This window comes from Corvus cornix, chromosome 10, assembly GCF_000738735.6.
Source record: "Corvus cornix cornix isolate S_Up_H32 chromosome 10, ASM73873v5, whole genome shotgun sequence".
In the NCBI taxonomy this organism is placed as follows: domain Eukaryota; kingdom Metazoa; phylum Chordata; class Aves; order Passeriformes; family Corvidae; genus Corvus; species Corvus cornix.
This window is the reverse complement of record NC_046340.1, coordinates 12,955,170-12,969,490: the sequence shown is the minus strand read 5'-3', so window position 1 is coordinate 12,969,490 and position 14,321 is coordinate 12,955,170. Positions and strand designations below refer to the sequence as shown.

Below are 14,321 nucleotides of genomic sequence, written 5' to 3'. Positions count from 1 at the left end.
ACTCCAACACCAGCCTAGTAGCTGTTGACAGGAAAGATTGGAGACAGTATTGAGCTAGTTTGGTTCTAACTTCTTAGTTTGTATTATTTTTTTCTCCATCCCCTTAGAGGTGCTTGGGTGCACAGTATGAATTCCTCTTACAAATAAACCTTCTGTGTTTGCAGTAAATACTTTCCTTCTACTAAAGCATTGAAATTAACAAGCTTCTACCAGTTTTGTGAAAGGTGGTTGAGCAGGCAAGTGATCAGTCAGTGCCCTCATGGGAACAGTGCACATCTGTTTGTCCTGCACTCCCTGCTCGCACACCAGCTGTCAGCACGTGGCTGTCTCTGAGCATGCTGCCACTTGTACAGTTGGTAGTTTTGGCTCACAAGTGGAGCTGAGAGTATGGCAGTGGACAGCAGGGAATGTGGAGGAAGCTGGCATTACAGTGGTGGAACAGAGCAGAGTGGACACACAAAAAGCAGTCTTCATTAGTTCATGCCTTGCTGTGCCTAATCTCTATGGCTTGTTTTTACCTTGCTTCACATTAAGAAATGGAGATAAATTTCTACATGTGGTGGCTTTAGTTCAGTGTCCTCTCACAGCTTCCTCTCCAGGATCTCAAAAGTTAGCACTAATGGCACAATTAGTTATGTAACCAGCTTTTCAGGAAATTTCTGTCCTTCTGATGCTTTATTCACAGATGAACATGAGCACTAATCTCCTTGGCCAGCAGATTCTTAGCTCTCCTGAGATCTTGAAGTCTTGCTGGATCGAGCTCTCAAATGTATAGAATAGTACTGGGTTGGCTTTTTTTTTTTTTTTTAATGGGGAGTACAATTTTGATTCATTTCTGCCTTTCTGAAAAGCAGCATTATCCCAGTGTCAGTGTTTGGAAAGAAATTAGTGAGCCCTTTCTTTGCTTTTGAAAGTAAAGGCTTGAGTATTTCCTCCAAGAAGTTGAAGGCCGAGAATCGCCAACCGAAGGAGGCTTGCAAGTCACAGAGGGGCAGGACTCAATATGCATGTCTGTTATCAATACATGTGTGTCTCTTTGCATGTGGTACTGTCATTCATGCACCTTCTTGTGAAGCACTGAAGTCTTTGGCAATTTGCTAGAACCTACCTCAGGGCTGTAAAAGTTTAGTGCTGTGTTCCACAACATGCTGTAGCTACAAACAGACTGTGTTTAAAAAGCATGGCAGCATAACTGGCTTCCTCTATTGACTTTCACGTTGAGAAATTCAGTTAATTGCTTTTGCACTTTGCTAACCTTTTGTTTCACTGAGATCTCATCTGTCCATTCTCTATTAAGCTCTAGTGTCAAATTTTTAAGTATTTTAGGAAAAAAAATAGCGGGAAGAAGCCATTAAAAAACCTCCCTTTTGAAAGTTATCTGAGGAATATGGGTCTGTCATCAGGCACTCCAGATGCTCTTAGAAGAGAAATGGGAAGGAGCCAGTGATTTACCTTCTGGGTGACTAGATATATGTTCTGAAAGGCTTGCTAAAAATGGATAAGGGTAAGCTAAGTTGTAGTTCTTAGACAGAAATGCAGACACTACCCAAGCCATGTAAGAAGTCAATGGCCTCAATCAAAAATAACTCCTTTGCACAACAGTAAAGCATTGCACAGGGTGGCTTTCTGTGCCTTTGACCCATGTGGCATCTTTCTGAAGAACCAGCTTGCAGGCTGATAGATATGAGCATAATGTGTGTTTTGGCCCAGTTCTTGGTTGCTAGATTTGCATGGGAGTTTTATTTGTTATGGCTTTTCCTTCTTGCTGTTGGTCCATATTCAAAGGCAAAGACCATTGTTAAGGAAGAGGGAGGCATGGGAGCATGGAAGGGTCCTGTGCCTGCGTGGCTCCAAGGGAACTGAACAAGTGAGAGGCCCTGAGAGAAGTGTTTGAGGTGACAGAGGCCTCTCCTGCTCCTTTTTGTTCTCCCTGGTCAGTAAGTTCAGTCCCTGATTCCACCGTGTAATCTGCAATCTGAAAGGGACCTGACTAGATGGGGTGGCATTGGGAAGCAGGGGCTCCTGTGATGAAATAAGACTTGAGTGAGCTCGTTTCAAGCAGACTGATGGGAGGCAGTGGCTGAGTGGACATGTCACCAGTACCACGAGAGGAAGATGTCCCGGACTATTCTGTTAGAAACCTCCTTGGCTGCTTCCAAACCCCTCTCTCTTCAGTGCTAAAGGGACAGGCCCTGTGTTTGCTGGAAGAAGGGACAGGAGGCCTTGAAGTTTTCACTTTGAAATAACTTTTTGTATCACATTCATTATTGCTGTATTCCAGATTGTAAATCAAATCCCAGGAACCTAGACCTGGGTTCTATCAAGGATCAACTAGAGCCAAGAGTGCAAAGTCAAGATGCAACAAAGAAAGTTGTTGGCAGAGGAGAGCTGCTTTTTCTCAAGGGCTGGCAGAATACAGTCCTGTGCTTCACCAACCACCTCAGCCACTTGGAGTTCACAGCTGGTTTAATAACTGTATCTTCATGAAGGCTGACATTCAGCAGATCATCCTCAAAACAAGCAAGGGAGAGAAGAAAAGCTGCTTGGAATGAGACTGTTAACAGTATGGAATAGGAACAAGGTTTGAAGAGTCCAAACAGTTGCTATCAATCAGAGGCAGGACCCTCTTGCCAGAAATTTGGCATCTCGATAGGCAAACAGGAGGAAATCTCAAGAGTTAATTCCCTGTGTGTGCAGCCATCCTCTCTTTTATACAATTAAGTTCTCCCTGCCTCAGGCAGTTTATTTGTCATATTGATCAGTTGAGAAAGGAAACAAAAAAAAAAAAAAGAGAGAGAGAAATGGAACAGATCATTAGCTGTACCTCCAAGTCAGTCAGAGTCAGCATTACCCAGATGCTCCTAAACTAGGAGAAACACGCAGTTTTCTTCTGTCTATGCTATGTTCTGGTTGTAAGAGTATGTGTTCTGGGATGCATATTCTTACTAAAATTAAGAGATAATAAGCTGTCCAACTTTGACTTACAGGAGTCTTCATCTCTGGAGCCTGAAACAGGGTATCTGCCTCAGTGCCAATGGGAGTGGTTTTGTGGAACCTCTGTTTCAGGGACTGGCAGCAACTCCCAGCTGAAGTCCAGCTGTCACAGAAAGGGGAAACATTAATTTGGTTTCCAAAGGGACCTGCTGTAATGAGTCTGCCAGGGGTTGGTGGAGTGAGGACACCAGATAAGAGGGTGTCTTAAGGTGTGTTTAGGTTTTCTTCCATGGATTTAGCTGGAGACATTTAAGAAGTCACAGCTTCAGCTCCTCACAGCTGGAGGCCATGTCTCTGTGCAGGGCTGCATTCCTGATTCATGCGCATGCCGCACACTGTTCCTCAGCAGAATGATGCAAGGCCAGCATGAGTCAGCAAAGCTGCTGCAGGGAACAGAACATTTTTTTGTGGCCAATCTAGCACCTGGCCAGCTTGGTAGAAGTGGTCACCTTATCCATTATCTCAGTGGTGGTATAACTTCCAGTTGAAGGGCAGTAACTTCTGGAAATACATAAAACTGTTTCCAAAGTGAATATCTGCATCTTCAATTAGTGGTTCTAAAATGGCTGAGCTATCAAATTGCTCCTTAGCATAAAAGTGAGACAGTATGTGCAATTAGGGAGCAATGAGATGGTTGCTATGGTTGACATGATATAGAAATAGAGGTTGCCTGGGAGAGGAGCTGTAGATGGCATGAAAATATCACAGGGAGGAGGGAAGATGGCAAGAACAGGCAAGTGGTTAGCAGGAATATCTCTTGGGATGTGGCAGGTGCCCACAGCCTCCCACACCTTAAGGAATATTTCATCTCCTTCTCTTGCCCTGCTGCTGGTTTGCCTTTGTAGTAAATCCCCAGGAGGCAGGCAGTCATTTTGCAGAGCCTGCTCTTACCTTAAAGCATGATCAGTTCTCCTGGCATGCAGTAACAGTATGGTACGGTGAGTTATGAAATATGTCCAGCATTATACATAAAAGCTCTGCTCTGGCTCCCCTGATGCTCTTGCATATGCTGTGTGCTTCTCTGCTCAGTCCTCTGTGTGCCACACTGCCAAGCTCCCTGTCAGGGCTGGGTGTAATCTGTCACCCTTTTCCTCAGGTACAGAGCCGCACAGCAGGAGACTGTTAGTGCATGTGTGGTCGTATTCTGGAGAGGCTGCTCTTCTACCTTCTTCAATATAACTGGAATATGAGCAATAATAGTCAATATACCATGTGTACCCCAAATTCCCCTCAGTCTGCAACTGGGCTATTAGCTAAAATCAAAGCCAGTATCTGGAGATTTGCCCTTGTTAACAGGCAGAAGTTGGTGTGGGTGTGCTTTCAGTCCGTATAGAATGCTTTGCTTCATAAAGACGTTTCAATTATCTTCCCTCTCTCGGCACACTGCTTTGTGCTTTCCTGTGCTTTGTTTATTCAGTTCCTCCAGATAAGGCACATCTCCTGTTGCACATCCACAGGACTTTATTTCAGTAGTGCTGTGTTTTTAACTGTGTGACTCTGTATCTCAATATGAAAAATCATCAAACACTATTTTGAAATTTTCATAAAAAATAAAAACTGAAAACTCATACATGTAATATTTTCCTGCTCAAACACCATTGACTTCCCCTTTTTTTTCTAGGTGCAGTTTAAAATCCCTCATTTTATGCCTTGGTGCATCTGTGACCTGTTGGGTGATGGTTTCCACTGCTCCACAGGCAGCACACAGCTCTGCCCTGGCCCTCCCTGACAGGGGCTCAGCACTTTGCTGCAGTTTCTTGCCTCTCGATTTTCAGATGATTTTCATATTTCCATTAAAAGTGTGTTTCCCTTTACTGGAACACAATGAGTTTCTCTGAGAAAATCACTAAAGATCCCCTTAAAGAGGATAGATTTTTTGATTTAGCCATTGACAAATAAATATTTGTCTACTTCTTCAGAGTGTTTGAAGACCTAAAAATAGAAAATGTATGAAATAAATCTTTACAGTAGACTTTTTCAGACCATGAGAGGCAGAACACTTGCTGCTGGACCACAAAGCACTGTCTGAAGCCAGTTCCTCATCATTCTCAGCTACTGAATCACACTAGCAAGCTAAAACTACAGCACTTTCCCAATAATCTTATGAAAATAAGTAGTTACTGCAGACATCACATGTTGTGTGAGGAGGGAAGGAGACTGTGGGACGGCCCTTTTCCTGTGATCCCCAGTGATCTGGCTAAGCCCTTTGCTCTGCTCATCTCTGGAAAAGCAACGAAGAGCTGGATGTGCCCAGAATTTCTGGGACCCGCTGCATTTCCTTGGGCTCTGGAAGGCAGTGGTTAGGCACCAGTGTGCATGGCAGCCACCCACCTAGGACTCAGAATCTCTCTTAGCCTTTTCTGGGGGATTTATGCCTGTACTCCTCACCTGGTGTCTCTCTACTTACCTTGCCTGAGAGTCTCCTCTCATCTGGCACGACGCTGCCATTAGATGGTAAGGAGGAACAGAGTGGGACTTGTCCTGTCATTGTGATAAACACATCCAGGTGCATCCCTGGGGTGCGAGAAATCGTGTTTGAGTTCCTGAGCTGGAATCACCACATGAGGACCTGAGTGGTGAATCCACAGTTGTTGGCTGTGTACTGGCTGCCAAAGCAATCTCTGTGTTTATTTAACTCCTGAGCCTACCTGACTAGCTGGCAGAGCTTCCAGGTCTCCATCAGCCAGAGCTGGTCCCATCTGCCAGCTGTACACTGTTCAGGTTGCCTGCTGGAGAAAGGAGCTGTGCGCTCTTCAGGTGCTGGGAGTGTGACATTGCTTCCAACAAGGGCACATTCACTCCTTTCCCTCATTGCTGGACAACATGGGGTGGCCCTGGTCTGGCAGAGCAGTGGGTCCATAGTGTGGTTGGACACGGGACTGTGTATCTGCACAGACAGGATGAGAGGCAGGACCCTGCTCAGAGTTCAGTGCAGAACCTTTTCTCCTTTTCCTCTGGTCTTTACAATCTCCCTCCCAAGGAGCTGTGGCTTGCTGTACTTGGTACGGTCCTGGAGTGTTTGTGAATGACTGTGTTGTTTCATTCTCTGAATGGACACCATTTGGGCCTGGATCCTTTTTCTCCCATTGGCACTGAAGAAGCTGCAGTTGGAGACTTCACAGCCTCAGAATGAGAGAGTCAGTTACTATCTCAGTGTTGTTATGTAATTTCAGAGTGAAGGAAATGGCAGTCTTTCAGATTGCACTAGCTCATGTTAGTTATGCGAATATATGCACTCTAAGAACCCTATGCATGGTTTGACTGTCCTCAGAGGTAGACTTTGTTCAATAAATATCAGGAAGACCATGTGACCCCAGGCCCAGCTCTTTGCTGAAGTCTAGCAAAAGGTACTGAGCCATAGTGATATCTAGGATCTTCTTGTTAGAGTCTTTTTAACAGTGTCCCCTTGAAGAGAGATGTTCATAATGTCAGGTAAGACAGCCAGAAGTGAGGAAGAGTGAGTTTTTAATCAGCATGGCTTGTGTGCCTTGATAACATTTTCAGACTCTGAAACTTCTGTATTTTTTATCAATGTACTATTGGTGTTCACTTTACAGGTAGAACCTGGCCTGGTAAGCCTAAATAATTTTAGGGACCAAGGAGGGGAAGGGTGTGGGAAGGCCTAAGGGAGGTAATGAGGGATAAAGAATGCACGCTGGGTGGGAAAGGGCTGATTTCTATGTGGTCAGACAAGCAGTCTCCATCCTCTGGATGGCAAAGTCATGGGAGCTCTGCAGCCCAGATTTGCACCTGCCATCAGACAGGTACACAGACTGGTGAGTGAGATCCCTGCCCTGAGTTTTCTCTTTTACTGGCTAAACAGTCCCACCTGACTTCTCCTCTCATCAAAGATGTGCCAGTCCTTTAGTCATCTTTTGGCTCTTACCTTCATTCTGATTTGTTGTACCAGTCAGAGCATCATGACTGATTTCAGCACAGTCACTTGAAAGATAACCCAGTGCTCTGGCCTAAAGCATCATTTCACAAAGGTGAGAAACTGGGTCCCGCTGCCCTGACACTTGGTCTCTGATTTCAGCATGCCAAGCTGTAACTGTGGTTCTTCCAGTCCTGATTAACAGAATAAGACCTCTGAGATTTGATGGTCTAAAAGGTTAAAGAAAATAACAAGCAGCATCTTGTGTAGCTATCCTTGACAGCTCTTCAGACTAGCTCAGAATTTATTCTGCAGCTACAGGAGCTTTAGGTGCTTCCATTTAAAGTAGCAGAACACAGGGATCTGTGCTGTCAGCATGACCTCCTTTTCTGCCTCTACAGCCATCTGTCTGTTTGTAGGATCATCTCTCTCTCTCAGGCATCCTGTTTGTCACAGTTACCCCAGTGCACTGTCCTTTCTTTCAGCCTAGCCTGACCTCCACAGAAGAGCCCTCTCTACCTGATTGCTGAGCACTGAGCCCACAGCATCTGCTCCTCCGTTCTCTCTCCCTCTGTCTCTTTGCAGGTGCAGCCCTGAATGATTAGTTCATACCCACTCCAGAATCGGTGTGGCTTTGCTCTTCACTTGCTATCCTCTACCATAACCAAAGTAATTCTACACTCAAGGGGCCACACAATCACAGAATATGTTAATTGGAAGGGACCTGTAGGGATCACCAAGTCCAACTCCCTGCTCCTCACAGGTCTAGCTAAAATTAAACCATATGACTAAAAGTACCATCCAAATACTCCTTGAACTCTGACGGGCTTGGTGCAATTCCCCAGGGAGCCTGTTCCTAAGGCTGCCCACCCTCTTGGTGAAGAACCCTTTCTAATGTCCAATCTGAATTCTGATTCTGTCCAATCTGATGCAGTTTCATTCTATTTCCTCATATCCTAGTGCTGGTCACCAGAGAAAGGAGATCAGCAACTTCTCCTCCGCTGCCCTTCTTGAAAATGCTGTGAACAGCAAAGAGGGTACCCTCAGCCCTTCTAGTATGTGAGCTATACATACTCTTAAAAAAAAAAAAATCTGACTTTTCCTCCCATCCCAGTAGTTCAGGAGTGCAGCTGCACATCCTGAAATGCCACTTCAATATTAGTAATGGAAATCTATCCTCTAGCCCAGAGTACCTGTTGCTCACCACCTCTGGGATGTTTTGTGTAGTGCCTCCATGGTCAGGAGGAGGCACCCATGGGTGGCTGCCCTGTAGGAAGGAGCTGTATGTGTCTTCTGCGGGCCTTTGGGGTGAGGGTGCTGATACTTCTATACAATGGTAAGTAATGTGATCTGTGTGCAGAAGACGAATGCCATGTCTCTTTTCTGAAACCTTACTGTGGTTGTGAATGAGGTGTGTTTGTGTATTAAATCTTTCCGTATGTTTAAATGTTTCAATATGTTATGCAGCAGGCACTTTGTGTGGGTAAAAGGCAAGTAATGCCACGAGTCAAAACTACTTAAAAGACAGAAAACAAGTTAGCAAACAAATACATGGTTTGTGCAGCATCCAGAGGTAAAGTACAAGGGCTTCATGATTTCCTACTAAATACGAAGTTGATCAGTACAGTAACGATGAAGGAACATGGAGGTGGCTAAATTTATAGATGACTCAGTTACTGAGATCTAGAAATGTCTGTGAGGAACTTCAGCAACAAAATTGCACAGTCATGATGTCCATTAAATTCATTGTCACAAAAAGCAAAATCAAGCACACTAGAGAAATTAAACCTTCTAGACTCCCTGTAAGACCTTAATAGTTGGCAGGGTCAAATTTGGATGTCACTAGGTACCCTAACTGAAAATCTTTATTTGGTGCAAAGCTAATCTTAGGTTATATTATAATGCATAAAAAGATAGGGTGGAGAATAATACAGAAAAGACAATAATCTTCTGTACTTCTGTGAATCTTCTGTACTCCTCCTTGTGTACTTCTTGCTCATCCCAGTGGCCACAGGGAGAGATGGCAGCAGTTCCAAGGGACTAAAGAAACTCTCCTCTGAAGGAACAAGTGGTAAAGACATGGGGCTTTCTGCCTTGGTGGGGACATGACGGATGGGAATGTTCCCTGGAAGTGCACATGCACAGGGATGATTGCAGAAATCAGAATGTTCCTGAACACACAGAGTGAGGATTCATACAAAATGAGAACTGCAGTGCTACTGAAGAGAGGAGATTTATTTAATGTAGCAGCTTCTGAGAATAGTTGGAGAGGGCTGCACAGAGACAGGGATCTGTGTTCAGAATGCACCTGGAGATGAGCTGTGTCCAGGTATTTGTTCCAGGTAAGTTGAAGACTGCAGTTTTCAGGAGCCTGAGAAGGATATTCCTTATACTGGTCAATGGAACTGAGGGATTTTTTCATTTGCAATGCTATTTCCAGGAATGCATTTCAATGTGATAGAGCTCTAGTAAGGAGAAATACCTGGAAGTGACCTGAACAGCATGCTTCCAGTCACCGTGTCTGCAATGTCAGTCACCCTGCTACGCGTTTCTGGTGCACATGGTTTTTGTTAGTGAGAGGAATGATGTGCCAGGCTGTGTGTTTAAATCTTCTGTCTGTGCAGCTGCTACTGCAGGCTATACAGAGAAAGTGGCCAGCAAAGGACTTCTCAGCCTCACGAGCACTTGGATTCACAGAGGCTTTGGGCAGGTGTGTTCCCTTAGCTGGGCACGGGGTGCTACTGCACTGGGCTGGGAAGGTCGCTGCCCCAACTTGGGGTGAATAGGGGCTGGGGCATGGGCCGTGTTAGGGCACTGTGCTGCTGCCTCACTCACAGTTCGCAGTTCAGTCTGGAGTTCATGTGCTATTCTGCTTTATCTCTGAATTTCATTAAAAAACTGCTTGGGGTGTTGGTGTGCATGGGTGTGTGCAGTGAGTCCATGTTTCTGGAAATGGCCTAGCTGTACAGCTCTGCTCCTGTGTCCTCCTGAGAATCAACTGACAGTGTCTGTCTGACTTCCTCTTCTTCATTCCCTCCCATCAGGTATTTATTTATACATATTGAAAATATCCTTCCCCCACACTCAGCCTCACCTTGTATGAAAACAATTTAGTCCCTTAATCATCCTCACAGCCCTTCACAAGACTCAGTCCTTCCCCATTCATCCCTCCCATCTGCCAGCAGCTGCTGGCCCTGCAGCTTGAGCCTTCTCTTTCTTCCCCATGTGCAGGGGACATTCCCTGCGGGGTGAGGGGCTGCCAGCAGAATGCTAACAGCCAGGCTTTGTTCACAGCCTCAGCGGGGACAGCTCAGCTGCCTGGGCTCGGACTGCGGGATGGCAGCGAGAAGCAGTGTTTTCATGCCTGTTAGTGCTGCAGACAGGCCCCTTCCCTCTGCAGCTGGCACTGTCACCAGTGCTGCCCGGCCGGCAACCCGCAGGCTGGCATTGCCCCTGCAGCGCCCGGGCACTTGGTGCCTGGAGAGATGCCCACAGACCGCACTGTGCCCCAGAGCCCTCCCTGTCGCGTGGCATAAGGACGAGGCTGCTGGTGTTGGTGCTGTGCACCAGGCGGTGTTCCCCAAGTGATGTGGGTAACCACTGCTAAAATGATGTCTGGGGTGTGCAGGCACCAAGGTGGCAGAGGCTGAAGCCTGGGGAATGGTGTGAGTGTCGCTTTGTCCCAGTAGCAATGTTGAAAAACAGGAACAGATCACTTCTGTTCTGGATGCCCCAAGCAACAAGACTGGAGGTCCTGGTGTGGGGGAGCTGTGTGAATGCTGCACAATGGATCGGTGAGGAACAGGGTGCTCCTTGTGAGCACTTCTGGGACCTCAGCAATACCAAGGCATCAGCAGTGCCTTCACAATTACCATTGCCTCGAGGATGAGTGGGGTTTTGTTTCTTCTGGCTGCACAGAATGCCCCAGAACACCTCCTGGGCCCTCCTCACCTGTGCCTCCTCCCACCCTCCCATGCTGCTCCCCATGGCTCACTTGCAGCATCCCTTCTGTGCACATGGACTTGCTTCCCAGGGTCTCCAGCCATATACCTGTTCCATTTTGCACAGTGATGGTTTGGTTTTAGTCTGGAGGGACCCTTTTTTAGCCAAACTGAAAGAAGACAAGTTCAGGAAGCAGCTAGAGATGCCAAGTACAAATAGTTCTGCTGAGAGCTTAGAGCCACTCTCACTTTGGGCTGAAAGCTACCTTCTGGGCTTATCTGTCTGGTTAATTGCTAACAGCTGAGTAAAACATTCCAGTAAAGTGGGTTTGTGGGTTTGATTTAAAGCCAGCCTTCCTTCCTTCCTTCCTTCCTTCCTTCCTTCCTTCCTTCCTTCCTTCCTTCCTTCCTTCCTTCCTCCCTTCCTCCCTTCCTCCCTTCCTCCCTTCCTCCCTTCCTCCCTTCCTCCCTTCCTCCCTTCCTCCCTTCCTTCCTTCCTATAGAGCTATTTTAGAAGGACTGAAATCTGCCTAGAAAGAGCCAGTGGGAGGTTGTGGAAGGTGGAAAGAACAACATTGTCAGAGAGCAACAGTTGTCTGAAAGATGTGAAATTAAAATAGGTGTTCATTTTCAGTGAAGATATATGGACCTCCAATCTATATGAGGGATTAAAACCTATGATAGTCTTAAACCCTATAAATTATATATTCCAACAATTAAGTTCTAAGTGCCTGGCTTGTTGAGTGGATGTAATGTCCAGAGGTAGGTATTTTCAAAGACTGTAATCAAAAAAGGTTCTGTGCTGTCTGCAGTGACCAGGGAAGTGCTGCAGGAAGGTGCCGTACGTTGTCCTGCATCCCAGAGCCGTCTGATGTGGGCATACAGCAGTGGCTCTGCTCCTGGCTGTCAGCATGGCAGACACTCACTACCCTTCTTTCTAATAAATTAATAGGGCCCCGGAATTATGGTAGCATTTTGCCAAATACCTGTACAATGCCCATGCCAAGGTGAGCACACAAACTGCTTTTTTCCACTCCCAGCATCTTGCTTGCTCTTTGGCTTCTCCTTTTTTTCCCTAAATATATAGAGAGAGCAGAGTCCTGTCTTGGTTCCTATTTGTGCCTCTGACAGAAGAATGAGAATTCTTGTTGTCTAGGTATTTCCCATAGCAGCGTCTTAGGAGTGCACATTTGGATTAAAGAAAAATGCTTTGTTAAAGAAAAAAACTGCTATGAATGAGTGGAGACTTGTTACCAGTGCTGCACCACTCCAGTGAAAGCTGAGTTGGCACCCACTGACTGGCTCACAGAGCCTGAGGTGCCTGGGGTGTGGACAATGCCAGAGACACCTCTCTGTGGTAGCTGCGATGAGGCAAGGCACTTCTGTCTGGAAGGGGATAATTTGTCTGCACCAGTGTTTACAAACACAGCCATCTGGCACAGCTCAAAGCGCCTGGCTCTGTGGACTTCAGAATATGCTGGAGATGAGCGTGCTGATCCAGAAGAAGGATTTCCTTCCTTGTTGTTGAAAAGAATTTGCTTTGTTCTATGAGACTTGGGTCTTGAATGTAAATTGAAGCCTTGCAATCAAACCCATGCTGAAGTGGAATTCTTGAGGCTAAAACATCAGTAGCTGGATGCTGTCTCATCAGCTGCTCTCATCCTGTCTAATCCCTTTTCTTTCCCCAGGCCAAAGAACTCTCCATCACCAGAGTGACACCTTGGATACGGTGATCCTGGTGAATCCTAATGTGGACAGCATTGTGTCTGAGGTAAGGACCAGATGTGCCATCAAGTTCTCTCCACATCAGCTCTCCTGCCCTTGCTTGACATGGAGGTCATGATCATCACAATTTGCACCTTTTGGAGAGTGCAAACCTGCTGCCAGTCTGCTGCAAGGTGTGGTGAAAAGGCCAGGTGTTCTGGTCTTGCCAGTAACCAGGATATACACAGTAACTCTGATGTGACATGGAGCTGTGTCGGGCAGACAGTAGCAGTGTCTTCCCTCTTCAATAAGCAACTTTCTTGTATGTAGAAAACCTAGGCTGGCTATTTGTGAATAACATGTGAGTTATCACCTGTCCATGGGATTGGGATCCTGGGTGCTGGTGTGGAGTACAGGTAACTTCTAACTGCAGCCCTCTGTCTCATGGGAACAGGTCCGCTCACTTGTGTGTGATTCATCACCTCACAAACTACTGATCCTCTGTGGTCAGAGCTCAGATCAGGAGGGAGACTTGATCCTGCAGACCGGGACCTTCACTTACCAGAAGTTTGCTGAGATACTTTCAGACCCGGAGGTGAGTGTGCGCTGTAATCCAGTAACATCCCCTCCTGTTCAGAGTGCACGGTAGAGCAAAGCAGCCTGTGCCCTCCTTCAGGTGGCAGATTTGCAGACAGATGGGTTTGAAATCCAGCAAAAATCTGCATACCATAAATAATTCATGTTAATGTCTTGGGAATCTTGCTTTAACTCTCTGTCTTAAGTTTTCCAAGACCGAGGCATGGGTGATTCCTTTAAGTGTTCAGCTTGAAATAACCTTCCAGACTGGCTCTGCAGGGGACAAACACTCAAAATTTCTTAAAGCAGGTCTTAACATAACTGTGGGCAGCTTTCAAAAACAGCTAAGAGAGGCCATCATCACCCTAGAAAATGTGAGTATTTCTCTTCATGTCACAGTCAGTCCACCAAGCAAGTTCACAAGGTTCAGAATGTTCATTAGATGATGAGGGATTGAATAAATGCTGATTAAGTAACTACATGATGATGACATAACTACAAATGTTGCTATTTAATTGCAGAATTGTTGCATCATTCAGTTTGGAAGGGCACATGAGAGGTCTGTAATCCAGCGTCATGCACAGAGCAGAGTAAGCACTGAATTTAGACAAGTTTGTTCAGGGATTTGTCCAGCAAGGCCTGGAAAACCTTATAGGGTATCTCTGAACCTCTGCTCCAATGCTGATCATCTCAGGTAGATATATGATAGCTTTTCTGACAGACTTTACATTGTTGGCACTTGTTGCCAGTACAGATATGCTACTCTGGTTTTTGAGACGCTCTATTTCCACTGATTGTGTTGTTTAGAATGTCTCCATCTGATTGAATATATAGTTGCTGCAGGAATGGCTGGATGATACTTCAACAATTGATATTATTATTGCTGTAATTACATCAGCAAATATGCTTGCCTTCATTTATTTAAAGCTGATTGTTCTGATTTATCTCTGGTATCCATTTAAATGGACAGAAACTAATCAGTTAAGGGCTGTCTAAGCAAAAGAATACAGTGTAAAGACGTATGCAAATCTCATTTTGGATACTTAGGAAGTTGAGGTGTAATACTTCTTCGGTCAATATATGTTCAGCATAGCTGTAAGGCACCTTGGAAATTATATTGACCTTATTCTACTTACTAATCACATAGCATGTCCCCAACCCTGTATGTGTAGCAAAGATGGAGTCATGACTTTCAAAATAGGTCCCAGGAAAGAAAATTATTCTAAATAAAA

The 14,321-nt window shown here is 45.6% G+C and overlaps 1 protein-coding gene across 2 annotated transcripts in view; it reads left to right on the top strand.

Annotated features, from left to right (window-relative positions):
* MAP1A (microtubule associated protein 1A) overlaps nucleotides 1–14,321 on the top strand; it is a 56,226-nt gene that overhangs the window by 27,392 nt on the left and 14,513 nt on the right. For both annotated transcript variants that reach the window (XM_039557734.1, XM_010390880.3), the window contains 2 exons: nucleotides 12,498–12,580; nucleotides 12,968–13,108. In XM_039557734.1, coding sequence (XP_039413668.1) covers nucleotides 12,498–12,580; nucleotides 12,968–13,108 — 224 coding nt within the window. The remainder of the gene's footprint in view (nucleotides 1–12,497; nucleotides 12,581–12,967; nucleotides 13,109–14,321) is intronic.